Source organism: Lytechinus variegatus, chromosome 6, assembly GCF_018143015.1.
Source record: "Lytechinus variegatus isolate NC3 chromosome 6, Lvar_3.0, whole genome shotgun sequence".
Classification (NCBI taxonomy): domain Eukaryota; kingdom Metazoa; phylum Echinodermata; class Echinoidea; order Temnopleuroida; family Toxopneustidae; genus Lytechinus; species Lytechinus variegatus.
In genome coordinates, this window is record NC_054745.1 from 42345434 (window position 1) to 42361992 (window position 16559).

Sequence of the window (16559 nt, forward strand, 5' to 3'; positions counted from 1 at the left end):
AAGCCCTCCTCTTCCACCAACCCCCTCCGAGGGTCATTGTATGAGCTTCTGGTATAATATGAATGGTGCAGATATCGGTGTATTGAGGGTACAGCTAGAGACCGTTGATCTCAGCGCGAATATGACTCTGTGGGACTATGGAGCAAACGTTGGTGATGTCTGGAATCCTGGTCAGGTTCCCATCATCATGGATAGTTCAAATTACTGGGTGAGATTTCTTAGATCAATAAAAGAAATTTGGATAGGAGCCTGGTGTGAAGCTTATCCAAAACTAGTTCAGGTTATAAAATTAATTTCTTTCTTTCAAACATTTGCACAAATAGTTACCAAATATGCTTTATAGGATAAAAGAGCACTGTTTATTTAAATACCTCAATTGTAGCATTACTAGGACAGTACTTGAACTGAATGATGATCCTAAGCACTGTTTGAAGACATTGAAATATGTCAGATATTTCGTATTTTTGAGCAAGCACCATGAGCACCAATCAGAGGCGAATACCAGCGCTGTGCAATAACCCATCATCATCACCTTGCTTATTATCAAAGGTATGGTTGTCTGGGATGTAGCACTGGACTGTTTGGATTCATTCTGAACCTTTTGCATATAACAGTTCTCTAAAGGAATTTAGGAGACTGCTTTGAGATAACACATGGGCACTACTATTGCCATTATTCTGAAATATAGATTTTTCTGATATACTTTGATTTTTATTGTATATCTTTTTTTTTATTCCAGATTGTATTTGAGATGCTGAAAGGTGGAGGAGATGAAGGCGATACTGCTATAGATGATATCACATTCTCTGAAGTTATATGCGGAGGTATGTAACCTCCCACTATCAGGGATTAAAATGGGTGTAGACAAGGGAGAGGATTAAGAAGGGAGTAGATGATGAGTGCAAGATGCTGAAAGGAGGAGGAGATAATTGGATGCTACTTTGGATAAAATTGCCTTCTCTGAAGCTATATGTGGAACCTCTTATATAGTAGATTGTCAGGGATTAAAATGGACATAGGCAAGGGGAGGAAGTGGATTAAGAAAGGAGTAGTTGATAAGTGATGATGAAAGAAGGAGGAGATTAAGGAGATACTGCTTTAGATGATATCATGTTCTCTGATGTTATATGTGGAAGTATGGCACTGATATGTATTGGATATATAGATAGACAATATGCATAGTAAAGGGAGAGGGAGTTAACAATTGCAGGAGAATTTTATGGGAGATGCTAAAAAGGGGAGGAGATTAAGGGAATACTGCTCTGGATGACATCATGTTATCTGAAGTTATATGTAGAAGGGATTGATAGTGGCAATATGCAAGGGTAACGGGATTACGAGGGGGGGGGGTGCTTCTTAATGTTAAATGTGACTTAAATTTCCTTTTGAGTTCCCTGTTGGGGTCGGTATACAGTGCGTATCAAAAAAAAGTTTACACTTTGAAAAAGCCATGGGAATTAACAAATATACAGCATGTGGGTAATTTTTTCACATATAATTATGGGTTTGGGTCTCATCTATCCAATGACAGTAAAAATTTTGACAGAATGTTACACTTGAGTGAGCACTGTCCATTTTTGTAAAGCTGGCAGAAATCTGTTTGCGCAGAAATGCTTGTTTTCACGCTGTGTCAAGGGGAAAGGGCGAAATCAAACTTACCCTGTGAAGCATTTCTCATAAATTTCCCTAGCACTTTTAGCCAATTGACATAAAACGGATACATTCAAGCATTTTGTAACAATTTTGCCGCCAAAATTTGAAATTTCAACACTTAGTAAGCACAACCTTTACCCTTTTTGTGCCAGCTGGATCTGAGGACATAACTGAATCTGAACAAAAGTTTATATCAAACATCTCCAGCATTTTTCACTAAGTTTTTATCATTTAAAGTTGGTTTACATTTGATTTTTCATTTAATACTTGTTTCTCCGCACTTTTCCCAAGCTTGGCAATGATTAACAAAATGAAAATCAAGCCTATAAGCCATTTCATGTAAATCACAGCTCAGTGTAAAGCAAATATCGTCACGATGGACTCGGTGTGTGGGGGAGTGGGATGGGGCGCAATGCACTCTTCGAAGTGTTTGGGCAAGGAAACAAGTTTAAAAAGGTAAAAGATATCTTCAAATCAATTTTACTAACTAATTTCCACGTGTTCTTCATGATTAAGGTCTACTTTTATGTGCATAACTATTTCAAAGTTCTGCGCAAATCATTTTCCACCAACTTTTCAAAAGTAAATGGTGCTTACTCAAGCGGAAATATTTTTCGACAGTTATATCGTCATTTGCTTAAATGCATCTGTACCAATGCTAAAATGTGGAATAATCGTCAGGATATTACAAATATATAATTTTACAGGATTTTTTCTAAGTGTAAACTTGTTATTGATACTACTACACAGCATGGGTCAAATCATGTTAGGAGGATGCACGCTTCTGCATAATAATCAATAATATCACATGTCATACATCAGTGCATATTGGCTTTAAGTATGAGTCTTAGTCAGATGTAATTCATTGTGAAATATCTTCCAAGAGCTAATATGATCATTAAAAATCACATATATTGTTGTTGTCAGAATGGAAACAGAAAAGATTCATTCATTCATCCATTATTTCCATGCATTCCTTCCTTCCATCCATCCATGCATCCATCCATCCTTCCATGCATCCATGCATCCACCCATCCATCCATCCATCCATCCATCCATTCATGCATCCATCTATCCATTCATCCAACCATCCATCTATACATCCATCCAACCATCCATCCCTCCATCCATCCATCCCTCCATCCATCCATCCTTCCATGCATCCATCCTTCCATCCATCCATCCATCCTTCCATCCCCCCATCCATCCATCCAACCATCTGTCCATCCGTCCATCCATCCATCCATCTTCTTTTGATTTGGTTCCCAGTTTCACCACCTTATGCCGATCCGGACAGTAAAACAACAACACCACGCCCCACCACGGTTCCTGTAACTACGCGTAAGATTCTTAATATCTGTAATTTTCATATTGACTGATCATACTGATGTTAATTACATTTTTCACTATCATTATGTAGAAAAAATAAATTTATTGTTGAATACCAATTTACTTTTGTGGCTATTTACTGACAACCCTCCCTTATGATTTATTGTTGGATTTGGGTGGCAGGTCACATATATCTTCTATAATCACATTTGATTTTATATTTTTATGCCCCTTGACCATTCCAATGGATGGATATATGGTGACCTCAAACTTGTCACGGTTTCTTCTCCATAATGCAACATTTTGAGCAGTGTATAGTCTTGTCACATAGGCCCATTTGAATGATAAAATACCAATTCACCATATAATATAATACTTTAATAATTATATTACCAATTAGATAAAATGTTCTGTTCTAGCTCTTAAGACATTAGAGTTTCTCTATGAAAATAACTTTATTGACTATTCTATGATCTGTATACCATACATGAAGTTGTCTCTAAAGGTATATTTTAAGACTAGCTTTTCATAGCATTCAGTCTTAATGCCTTTGGTCACATTTGCTCTACGGCGGCTGTACGGCGAGTCAAAAACAGCCGTGTTATTTATTTTAATTCAACCACCTGTATGTAGTTGTACAAAAAATGTTAAAAAGGCTTGTTTCGAGTTGCCGTATGGCCACTGTAGAGCAAATGTGACCAAGGTATAAATGACCACTCACAGTCTTCTTCCCCTTTAAAGCTATTGATATGTTATCCTTAATTTTCCTCATATCAGCTGGAATCAAATATGGCTGTAATTTTGATATTGACTGGTGTGATTTTGCTCAGTCTACGACTGATGATATCCAATGGTCTCGTACAAACTTGTTAACACCTACATCAAGCAGTGGTCCAGAGAGTGATCATACAACAGGAGATGGTAAGATTCTGCTTTTTCCATGGGTTGGTAAAAAAAAAGTTAGAAGAAGAAAAAGAAAAAAGAAAAAGAAATGGATAGGAGAGAAAGTGCAAATTTGAGAGTAGAGTAATCTTTCTTGAATGTAGTCCTGAAAAGGACTGTAAACCAGAAGAGATTGATGAGTTGAACAGCTTGAGGGGTAGGATGGATGAGGAGATGCTGGCTTGAGTCGGCGAGTAGAGATGATGAGTAGAAGCAGAAGAGAGAATCAACGTTTCGGGCCGCACGCCGAGCAAACACTCACTCCTGAAGATGGACAGTCATGCCACCATGCAAACCTTCAAAAAATGTTTGTTTGCCAGCCAACTGACCACTGTCAAATGTGCCGACTTATAATTTTTTATTCAAATTTAACTCCACCCCTCAAAAAATGTACCAACTGACCCTAGAAAGAAAAAAAAATTACCCATCCATTTTATATCTTAACATTTCACTGGGTTAGATTACTAGGTTTGTTGGTAGTCTGCAAGCAAACTAAGAATAATATTTGGCACTTTAACCAATTATACCATGTTGAGAGTAAGGACTAGACACCAAAGGATCTGTCTGTGTATAGCTAGCCACAGTGAATCCAGTCTCATTATGTCAGACTCTGCATTTTAAACTATGCGAGTTGTGAAAACCAAGGGTCTGCGCTTGCAGAACAGTTTGGGGAAGTGTAACATACATACATTTGTAAAAAATCTGATTGATGTTTACAAATAATTATAACTTGTTTTTACATGGTTTGAAATTATGCTTTTTTTGTACAAAACAATCGATTGTAATATGTAACAAGATCCTGATGATAGTGCATGATGGGGGGGGGGGGCGGGTGCATTCCATATCAGCTTCAGTTAATGTCAACACTCTGCTTATACCATGATCTATCATTCTCATTTTTGTTTTAGCATGGAAATGATATATAATTTTACTAATGTTTATTGATTTCTTTAGAGACTGGATTTTATGTCTTCACTGAAGGCACTTACAACCAGCGCAAGACGGCAGCTTTCACATCACCCACCCTTCCTGCCTCCTGGGGTGGGGCGTGTGTTGATTTCTGGTATCACATGTGGGGTGTTCATATGGGTACATTGAATGTCTATGCAGAAGAGAACTCAACCAGTATTAACTTACTTTGGACTAGGAGTGGTTCTAGAGCTAGGGTCTGGTATCAATCTAGGGTACACTATTCAACATTGTCAGAATTTAAGGTAATTTGATTCAATTACTTTTTGCATGTGCATTTATTTATTTTTTTTTATACGATAATTTTCTCGTCTAAACTATACTTCTACAAATGACTGTGTTCACTTTAATCACCATCATCTAGTGTACATTCCTTTCAAATAATATCATTCAATAATGCAGTTTAGTTTTTTTGTGTAAAATATACCCACAAGCGAAATATTTGTATCTAGATTGAATCATATTCTTATGAAAGTTGTTATCAGAATCTTTTCTACTGTTCAGTTCAGTTCATTTATAAATCTTTTTTTCAACCTTAGAACTGCAAACTTTAAATTTAACTTTGATTTCTGCAGCAATCACCAAACTCTGTTCACTGCCAATTGCATTTTTTCCATTCATTTCCTCTTTTTTCCCCTGCCTTCTTTTATCTGTTTTACTTCTTGAAACAAATCACGATCACATGGGGGGGGGTGCCCTATCTTCTGTCCTCTTTCAAATTTATGTAAATCCTTTTTATTACTTTGCCATTACTATGATTATCATTATGATTTGATATATTATTTTTTACATTGTTATTTATTGTTACTGTGGGAGCATTGTGGTCTAGTGGTTACGAATCTCTTCTTTCAATTAAAGGGGCATGGGTTCGAACCTCAGCCAAGGCGTGTTTTCCTTCAGGTTAGGTGAATGGGTAAGCGGCAGGATTAATTCCTTGAATGCACCAAGCGCCTTTAGCAGCTGGAGCTACAGCCGGGGTAATAATAGGAAACTAGATAAAATCGATGCCTTATAAATGCTGTATATTATTATGATCCATCATTGCCACTGCTGGTATTGTTTTTGTGAGTAATACATTAACTTTTTTTATAATCATTATTCTGTATGTTTTATTGGAGTATTAATGTAAGTTCATTAATTCAAATGATATTTATCTGTATCTGTATGTATCTGATTTTTTGCTTCAGTTTGTCTTTGAAGGCATAATGGGTATTGATTTGTCAAGTGACATTGCTCTAGATGATATCTACATTACACCGGGACCTTGTCCAGGTAAGTCTGTTTTTATCCTATTCACCACATGAATTGATTATTGCCCTAATTCGATCAGTATTTAAACCTTAAATTGGCAACATAAAAGGAAGAGGTGATTTATAAAATGACTATTGGATTGGATTAGCAATAATTATCATTGTCTTCTTTTTCACTCAATTCATGGATTAATGCAAGCCAAATGGAGATTTCTAATAGAAAATGAAAATTAGAGTGGCGGATAAATTGAGAGGATTGATAAAAATGGGATAAATGATATATTTTTTAATTTTTTACATTGTCATCCTAAAACCTATTGGGGATTTAAATTAGTGTAGTAGATGGGAGAGGCTTAGATGTAATCAATGGGACAAATTATACATTTATCTTTCATCTTTTTCTATTTGGAAACTGCAATCATACTTATGTTATGTAGGGTGATGAGAACTACTTCTTCATTATCTTTGCTCCAAGTAAACAGAATCACAGGAATTTCACCCTTTTCAAATTTCACATTACACAAAGGTTTAATTGTTATTTCTTAAGAACCTTTGTGATAACTGTTAAATTTGATTATTAAAACAGTTAAATTTGATTATTAAAACAGAGGATAGGTGCCTGGATAGAATGATTTTCTTTCTTCATATTTCTGCATTCCCAAAACATGTATAGTATTGAGTTGCTGCATTAAAATTCCCAATTGCTTGTATTCTTAGGCAATTGTCTATCTCTGTGTTAAGGTTATGGAAAGTAAAAAAATCAAATTAAAATGATTAGAGAGTCAAATGCATTGCCAAGCTGAACTTTTACTGTTAGAAATACATTTGCCTCTCATAATTGGCTATCCATAGTTAAACCACAATCTTAGACCAGAGTTTATATTTAACCCAAGTTCTGAATATGGGCCAATGTGTTAATATTACTTGTATATAAAGTTACCTGAGGAGTAGAAGATAACTAAAGTTTTACCTGGCTAATAGACAGTGTTTACTTATTGAATTCCTAGATAACATAGAAGGTCAAATGAGAGGTACCTTGACTTTGACATTTCATTATGACATTTCATTTGGACAAAGATTTTTCACAAGACCTTTAATGATTATTTATGACAATTTTAATGAAAGAGGACTTGTGAAGAAATGTGTTTTAAATAATGATTATTCACACCCTAAGTGATATGGACATGTATGACATAGCTTTGTACATAAGTTGCTTTGTAAATTAAAGGTTAAAATCTTTGTAGGTTTTTGTAAGATTCTTCTATAGATTTCATATATTAGTTACTCATATTGAATTTTAGTATTCCTCTTCTTTTTTATTTGTCTCTATTTTATTCTTTCGTCCTTTTCTTCTTTATCTCATAAACATCCAAAATAGTATTAGTGTATTTGTATTCTATTTCTCTTTGATGACTTACATGTAATCTTTGTGCACTAAAATGCATGTTTATGTACACACTTTGCAATTGCAAGAACTAAAATATCTTGAGACAGGAATATAATTATCCTGCTAAACAAATTTTGAAGAGGGTATATGCAGGAATCTAAATTTGCTTCGTCTGGCAGTTGGTTGGTCAATTGCAAATGTTGGGATCAAACTACTTCTTCAGTTTATGATCATTGCTCATGAACCGTGGTACAAACATTGGTCTTGGGGTAAAGATGCCCAAGACCCGTTTTTCAAATGTGTTCCAAAAAACATGCAAAAGCAATTTTTGGATGTCTTTTGAAACTGTGTTGTCATGGCAACAGCGTGTGGTGGGGTATTAATTTGTTTAGTGATAGTTTTACTTTTATATTTGTAGGGCGTGGTTTTGCCTAAGACTGCTGCGGCGCATGTTCATTTGGATTAGCCAGAAGTTAACTGGGGGTGTTTAAGAATTAGAAACATACTAAAAGTTATAATCGCTAGAGGGTATTCATTTGTCTCGCAATCTTTAGTATACTAAAAGTGTGATGTAATGTCATCTCTCATCCCTCACAACACATACACACTGAAACTAAACTGAAATGAAGAAACATAAGTGTAACTAAAATTAATGTTTAAATTATCATCATTTAATTAAATTGTTTAACTAAATATCAACTAAATGTGAACCTTATCGTCCCTAGCCTTAAGCCACATCTACATTGTAATGTACTTGCCCATTGCAATGGCCAACGCTCTCTCCTCCACCACCATTTGAATAGACGAAGCTCAAAAACAATACCGCACTACATTTTGATATGTCTCCTTCCCAAACTACAAATCTGAACTGCCCACAACTACCAAAAAGCATGAGGTCCATGCCCCAACCCTGATATCCCATAATAATTTCTTTGTTTTTCACTGCATCCATCCCATAATAACAGTATAACACTAGTGTATAAAACAAGGATACAAGAGAGGGAGAGAGAGGGGGAGAGGGAGAAAAGAGGGGAGAGGGGTAAGGAAGAAAGTGGTAATTTTGCATTAATGCACTACACTGATAGATTTATGGTCCAAGGGAGTAATAAAGATCCCTTGATCAAAGACAAGAAGCCTTGGAATGGACATGAATGAAAAGTAGTAATTTTGAAGATAATGGAAAAAAATGCAGAAATACCCCAAAATTCTAGCTTACATATTCATATTCTACTCACCTTGATTTTTTTCAGCAATCCATGCATGCAGCTTTGAGGATGCTGATATATGCGGTTACAAGCAAGATTTAACTGATGATTTTGATTGGGTATGGGGTAATGGTTCTACAACCACTCCCTACACAGGACCCTCTGTTGACGTTACCTTGGGAACAGATGAAGGTAGGCTTGTTTCGTCATCTTTCTCTGTGAAACATGTTTCTTGAAAGTCTTGTGACTTTTTTCCTTCAGGCTGAGTGTCCATCACTCTCATTATCGGGCATGATTTAGAGTTGTGTCCTTCATGCTAATTGATCTATGATCAGTTGGACTACCTCTCTCATAGTGTATACGTAGTACTACATTGACATAAATCATTTAGTCTTCCATTAATTTCATCTATTTGCAGCCTGGTTGCCATGGTTTTCAGTTCGGGGCTTTGATCCTCGATCCCTTCTTCATTTCCTCCATATTTTGTAAAACACTGGAAATGCCTTAAATAGAGAGTTCTTTGGGCAGGAACAAACTCAATGTACCAACTAGAAATGCTTTAGTCAAACCTGCAATGCCTAGGGAAATCTAAGGGGGGGGGGGGGGTGAAAAAGCGACTTTAATGTAAGGTAATGGGATGAAATTTCAGAAATGTTTCTGAACATCTTATGGTCATAAATCTCATTCTACTCTGGATGTTAGGCATCTAAAAGGGGTAGACTGGGCACCTTATCAAAAGTCAGAACCTCGTCTTTCCTGCAGGAATCCTGCAAGTAGCTTTTCAGTATAAATCGTTACAGTAAAAATACACACAAAACCGTTGGGAGTGCAGGAAAGCTGCAATGAAAAGATACACCTTATTGCGAGATTCCTATTATGTTAAGATTCAGCACAGACTTTCTACAATTGACCTCAAGCATCCAAAGTGTGTTAAATTCCACGTCAAAGTAGTAAAACTTACCTGTAACATTCTCAAATACTTTCGTTTCTCTTATTTCTAATTAAGGTCATTACATGTACATTGAAGCTAGCAATCAGAATCCGGGTACGAGTGCAAGATTGATATCGCAACGCTTTACCCCAGATGAAAATACTACTGATATTTGTTGGAGTTTTTTCTATCATATGTATGGTGATCAGATGGGAACACTCAATACTTGGGTTAGTATTATAATTATTATAATTTGTGGAGTGTTGTGGCCCAGTGGATTAATCTCAGTACTTTGAAACAGAGGGTCATGGGTTGGAATCCCATCCATGCCGTAATTTCCCTCGGCAAGAAATTTATCCACATCATGCTGCACTCGACCCAGGTGAGGTGAATGGGTACCCGGTAGGATTTATTCCTTGAACGCTTTAGCGCCTATTAATATGGCAGCTCAGCTACAGCTGGGGTAATAATATGATACCAAGTATCAAAGCGGAGTTGAGTATATGCACATAGTAACTGCGCTATATAAATGGACATTATTATTATTATAATGATGCTGAGGAGGAGGAGGAGGAGGAGGGAGATGATGATGATTATGATGAGGAAGAGCAGGATCATAACAGCCCATGTCTCATGTCTTGCCACTCCAACCAGCTTAGAAGTTCATGATGGGCACGCACTGGAACAAGGAACCACAAATGTGAGGGTCTCTGGAATAGGAAAAAAATGGGAATTTCTATGGCTTTCGAAATTGGTGATGATCTTGAACATAAATTGAGACCAAAAATGGAGGTCTCAACCACAGCACATACATTTATGTATAATATATTTATACTAAGTGTCCCCCCTTGCCCTTGAGGTCCAGTTGCCTATTCCGATGTCATTATTTGATGTAGTTTGGTCTGCGTATTATTCCCTAAATCCTAAATGATCAATTTTGTTTATTTTGTTTCAGGTTGAGGGAGGGAGTATTCCCAGCTGGACATTTACATCAGATGGTGGAGTTGCTGACCGTTGGTATTATGCTGAATTTGGAGTGACCAGTCAATCCTCATATACAATAGCATTTGAGGGTGTGGTTGGGAGTGGAAGTCGGGGTGATATAGCTATTGATGAAGTTGACTATAAACCAGGACCATGTGCTTTTGGTAATGGAATATTCATACGTCATATTAACACCCATAACCAGCCATAAATCTGCATATTGTGCATCATGTCACAAATTAGAATATTTAATTGTGATTTGTATTGTTTAACATGCTAAAGTTTGGTGAAGTAAGAATGTTGAAAGATTAATGAATTTTGAAAACAAAATCAAAGGTTTAAAATGGTTAACAATTTCTGACTGCATACAATTGCTGATACACTTACCTCAATACTGGTAATGTGTCACTTTCAATGTTCATACATACAAATAGCTTGTGTGCATTACCGTAGCAATTAACATTGAATATGTAGCAACATTTCTGTGTCATTAACTGGTCATGCAATTGTACAGTTTCTATCATTAATTTAACATACATTTAATTCTTAACCCTAAATCTCCCGGGGTATTTTGATTCTTGTCATTCCGGGGGGGGGGGGCCATTATGGCCCCCCTTAAGATCTCGGCCGCCGATCGCGCGAGCGACGCAAAAATTTGCACGCTGGTAGTGTGCGATGTAATCTACAAGGCTGTATGGTAAAATTTTCCAAAATAATGAGATTTTATTTTATATGAGTTAATTATGCTAATTTATGCATAAATCATACTTTTTGCTCTAATTCACTAAATAAAGCTCCTAGAATGCTAATTTTTGGTAAAAATTTTCTTTGTAGCATTCTTAACAATCGTAATTCAAAAAAACTTTGGTTCGGAAATAAATTTCTTATGTATTTTATTGTTTTATGAATTTCTTATGTATTTCTTTGTTTTTTTACTTTTTGTTTTTTTATTGTTTTTTCAATGGAAATTGTTCCAGACATAATTCTGATCATAAACAAGGCAAAATTCATTAAGTTTAATCAGTAAAAGTAGAAATAATGATACATTTATGAATTTTGGCTAAATACGCAATTTGCATTGGATTTGTACATGAAATCACGTTTATGAGCAATTTTGGGTCTGACATGCACTTGCATAATGTTGCGTAATGTCGTAACCGCGTACCCGGGCGTCACAACTTTGGTCTCAAAATTTGCACGAGACTTGAATGTAAAAAGTCAGTGAGCTGCGAGGTGAAAAAATTTCGTGCAGCAGATATATCGCGAAAATTGTTGAGGGGGGGCCATTATGGCCCCCCCCCGGGAGAATTAGCGTTAAATAAGTTTATTCTTTATCATGTGGATACAGTCTTTTGCATACACTTGTTCTATTCTCTGGAATGATCGTCCCCTTGTTATCTGAAAAATGCACTTCCATTGACACATTTCAGCACTACCTTAACATGTGTCTATTCAATGTTCCCTGGTCAAAGTTATTCCTCAAGTTGTTTATTTATCATTGCATATGTACGTGCCCTTTACGTGCCCTTTTCACTCTCTCTCTTTTCTTTCTTTCATTTTGCCTTATACAATCTGCAGACCGAACTTGGCGCACTATAAATTCCAACTATTATTTTTTTTTTAATGTTCAGGAACATGCACTTTTGAGGATGAGTTCTGTGAATGGGTCAATGTCGAGGGTGATGATGGTGATTGGCTCGTGTTCCAAGGACCGGCTGATGTAGGAGGAATAACAGGACCAAATGTGGACCATACACTAGGAACAGATCAAGGTAGAACATACATGAAATGATAAATCAATCTATATAGTGCTATTGCTTCATTCATATACTTAACTGTGCTATGCAACATCTTCAGGATCCCTTAACACAAAGGTTAACAATCAATCATACGCTTTATATTCACGATTGTACATAGTAGTTAATGCAATTAATGATAATAATTGGATTTATATAGCACTTTTCCAGAGGATACAAAGTGCTGTTAATTGCATAAGACAAGTTAAGGATTATGGTTATATAAGTGTGTTTTGAGATGCTTTTTGAAGAGGTCAAGAGAAGAGAAGTAGTAAAAAAATGTGTCTATGATCATAGTGAAGTTGTTGTGTAACAAGCCCAGGTACTTTTTCTTATTGGGCTATATGCCCATGGGTTTTACACACTATTACAGAGTGCCACATTTCCATATAGAATAGTATGAATGGTATCTTACATAACTGCTTTATATCAAGTTTACCATCTCCTAGTGGACTCAGACCAGTTATATTTCTCAGGATATAATCCCCTCAATTCAAGTATAGTTTGTTACTATCCCTTATATATATCAAGGTCACTATCTCCTAGTGGACTCAAACCAGTTCCTGGGATAAAGTGTCCTCCATTTGAATCTAATTTATTACCATCCCTTAGGGAGCCCATCCCTGTTCCCTTGTCAGCGTGCACCCCGCGAGCGTACGCTTGCACACTCTAAGACGGGATAATAGCGTCGGCCAGCGGCAGCTAGCTGCGATAATTAAAGCACAATAGAACTCACATCCGCTCTCGCAGCTCCCCCTGTGCCTGCTGCCGCTCGCTGCCATACTTTATGTTACATTTGATTATAGATTTAATCCTCAGCTCGCTGCATCTAGCGGCAGCTAGCGGCCGCTAGCTGCGCTGTCGCTGCCCCCCATTTCTATCAAAATTCGCAAAGGCAATCTCACCCCGCGCCGCGGCCACGGCTAGCCTTCAATTCCGCGACTCGCTCTGGAATGAAGAGTAAACATGTACGTCGTGGTGCCTGTACTAGTTCCACTTGTCGTGCTACTCGACTTCAAATTATTATATTTAAAAGCATGATAATGAAAGGCGTTCCTCTTTTATGTCCGTATCGAAGCATTTCATGCAAGCACGCTCTATTGGAAATGACTACAGCTAGCTAGCGATAGAATATGCTCGGCCGCATCGTGTCGCATGGCGACCGAGTACTACAGATCAACACATGCGCATAATTATGAATATGACAAAAATTCTCGATTTCGATAAGTCGATGGTTCTCAATAGTTTCCGTTGTCAACGAACTGAACTGAAAATTAACGCCATCAATAGAAATACTGTCGATTTTGAAAATGTTGCAGCTTTCGAATTGAGATTGACACGGAAGATTCACACATGAAAAATAAGTTGAATTAATGACTTTTTTTAACGTATGATTTTGAGACCGGATACAGATGGATTACACGCCTATTTTATCCCGTTTTATCCGAACGTCAACGTTGCTTCTTGGCACTGACAAAAATATTAATTCCCGAGCATGAAAATCAAGAAGCGCAAGACAAACCGTTCGTTTAAAAAGAATATTAATGATCGAGCAGTTGCACGAATGGTACCCATGCATAGTTTTTTTTTACCTCTATTAAGGCCATATATAGTTTGAGACATCTTGGTATGGATAGGCCTATATCATCAAACTCGCCGGATAATGTCCGCCAAGAGTGTATAACTAGAGGGGTAGGCCTATTCATCTTTGCCACGGGAAGATTAATATTTTTAGAACATTTATTTTTTCTGACAGAGGCCAGATAAAATGACACAATATGAATATGATGCCCGAATGTAACTAAATTAGTGCGAACATTGATATCAACGGCAAACTAAATTTTGGAGAATGATAATGACGCCATATCATTAAACACGCTAAATCGCAAATCAACAAAATGTCTACTTCTTTTTCTTTTGTTAGACATACTGCCTTACTTTTTATGTTGGTTTGAAATACTTCCTTTTATGATATTTTTGTTTTGATTTTTTGACATTTCGATTTTGTTTCTGACATCGTATAAATTGTTTGGGTATATTTATGTTGGGTTTTTTGTTTAACTTATGCCGAATTTTTGATATTGTAGGCACTCTTGATTCTAGAAAATTATTGGGAACGCAATCTGCTTCTGTTGGACTTTTTTTGGAAAAATACGCGAATTGTATTTCTTCCAGGAGAATAAAAAATTACATTGGAAGGTTTTAATTGATTTCATGATATATAATTTCCACTTCAAAACAATTTCAAAAATACGTCTCGAACGATCGTGCATTAATCTAGGACTAAGATGTTCAGTACTTTTATTCCAACGTATTTCCCTTTTATTGGAAAGATAAGCGAATAATATTTATTTCAGGAAAAAGAGCTTTGGTATCTGAACAAATTCTATATAATTTCCACCTCAAAACAATTTTGAAATACGTTCCGATCGATCATGAGCTGTGATCTGAGAGTTGAGACCATTTATCTAATGTATTTAGGACTTATATTTCTGACTTAATTGAAAAGATACGTGAATTGTACTTCTTTTTAGGAGAGAGTTTATTCTCAAAGGAAATTAAATTATTTCAATATAATTTCCCAATCAAAACAATTTTGAAATAATTTCTGTCTCGAACGATTTTCAATTAATCTGAGACGTTTAAAATTTTTATTCCAACCCTTTACCTCTTACCGGACCTAATAAACCGGCCAAAGTCAACGATCAGCACCATTAGCGTACCTAATAAGGGGGGGGGCAGACTGCCCCCCTGACGAGTCACAACACATGCAAGTGACGTATCCCTGCCCCCCCCCCCCCCTGACGAGTCCAAAGTGATCCCTGACGAGCCATAAGTGACCCCTCTCCTATGTGAAGACTTTTTTTTGCTTGTCAATTTTTTTTTTACCATTTATACCTCGGTCACATTTGCTCTATGGCGGCTGTACGGCGAGTCGGAAACAGCCGTTTTAACATTTTTGAACCAGCTGCATATAGGTGGTTTGTATATAAAACAAATGAATAAACGGCTGTTTTAATTCGCCTTACGGCTGCCGTAGATCAAATGTGACCGAGGTTTAAGTCTCGGTATAAAAATCAGTGCTTTTCAGTATCAAGGATCTTCAATACTGTCTTTCTAGGCACGGGATTAAATCCGATCAGCCTTTCATCCACCAGTTTTCTATAGTGCGTTAACAATTCCCTAGTGACGCTAAAGACCACACGCAGAGGGGGTGGGGGGGATTGCGGGGGCGTTAAGGGTCGAATGCAAATTACAAACGCCGTCTTTTGATCGCTCTATATCATTTCGAGCAGGAACAATAATAAAAAAACCCGGATGTGCGGTTTAGTAGTCCATAGTTTTTTTCTTATTAAAAAAAAACATTGAATGAAGAAAAAGAAAACGCTTGGGATCCAGATGACATCCCCATACAAAACATCTAACTTTTGAAAAAAAGTGAAACTGTATGATACTCATTGTAATTTCCATACTGCAGTATTTGATAAATCCAATCATTTGAGGCCTATTTTTTTTTTAGTTTAGCAACATTTTGTGAATAAATAGGCTAGGGCCATTACACACATAATGGGAACTGATACATGTGACAATCCTTTTTTTAGTGCCGCATGTTGTTATTCAAATGAGGAAACTCTTCACTATGGAAGCTTAAAAGTGCCACCGAGATGTTGAGATAATTATCTCGGGAAGTCGACATCTTGATAGCAAAAGATAAGATGACGAGATCCTGGATCTCATCATGTCAACATCTTTTAGAAGAGATGATGAGATGACAAGATCCTGGATCTCATCATGTCAACATCTTTTAGAAGAGATGATGAGATGACAAGATCCCGGATCTCATCATGTCAACATCTTTTAGAAGAGATGTTGAGATGACAAGATCCCAGATCTCATCATGTTGACATCTTTTAGAAGAGATGATGAGATGACAAGATCCTGGATCTCATCATGTTGACATCTTTTGGAAGAGATGATGAGATGACAAGATCCCGGATCTCATCATGTTGACATCTTGTAGAAGAGATGATGAGATGACAAGATCCTGGATCTCATCATGTTGACATCTTATAGAAGAGATGATGAGATGACAAGATCCTGGATCTCATCATG

General features: G+C 36.7%; 2 protein-coding genes across 2 annotated transcripts in view; both read left to right on the forward strand.

Annotated features, from left to right (window-relative positions):
* Positions 1-25: 25 nt before the first annotated feature.
* Positions 26-10869, forward strand: LOC121417855 (MAM and LDL-receptor class A domain-containing protein 1-like). The gene is made up of 9 exons (XM_041611588.1): positions 26-208; positions 740-824; positions 2923-2994; positions 3760-3903; positions 4879-5138; positions 6081-6165; positions 8781-8927; positions 9742-9896; positions 10622-10869. The coding sequence occupies exons 1-9, from the start codon at positions 41-43 to the stop codon at positions 10859-10861; spliced, it is 1356 nt and encodes a 451-aa protein (XP_041467522.1). The 5' UTR covers positions 26-40; the 3' UTR covers positions 10862-10869.
* A 54-nt stretch (positions 10870-10923) lies between these two features.
* Positions 10924-16559, forward strand: part of LOC121417856 (MAM and LDL-receptor class A domain-containing protein 1-like) — a 35989-nt gene continuing 30353 nt past the window's right edge. The window contains exons 1-2 of the mRNA XM_041611589.1: positions 10924-10936; positions 12282-12422. Of these exons, the coding sequence (XP_041467523.1) occupies positions 10924-10936; positions 12282-12422 (154 nt within the window). The remainder of the gene's footprint in view (positions 10937-12281; positions 12423-16559) is intronic.

What these genes read in the sequence shown, in the direction of transcription:
- LOC121417855 (XM_041611588.1), top strand. Translation starts at nt 41, where the DNA reads ATGAGCTTCTGGTATAATATGAATGGTGCAGATATCGGTGTATTGAGG. An exon ending in TGATCATACAACAGGAGATG is followed by an intron (nt 3,904 to 4,878) that starts GTAAGATTCTGC and finishes TGATTTCTTTAG; the next exon opens with AGACTGGATTTTATGTCTTC. An exon ending in CAACATTGTCAGAATTTAAG is followed by an intron (nt 5,139 to 6,080) that starts GTAATTTGATTC and finishes TTTTTGCTTCAG; the next exon opens with TTTGTCTTTGAAGGCATAAT.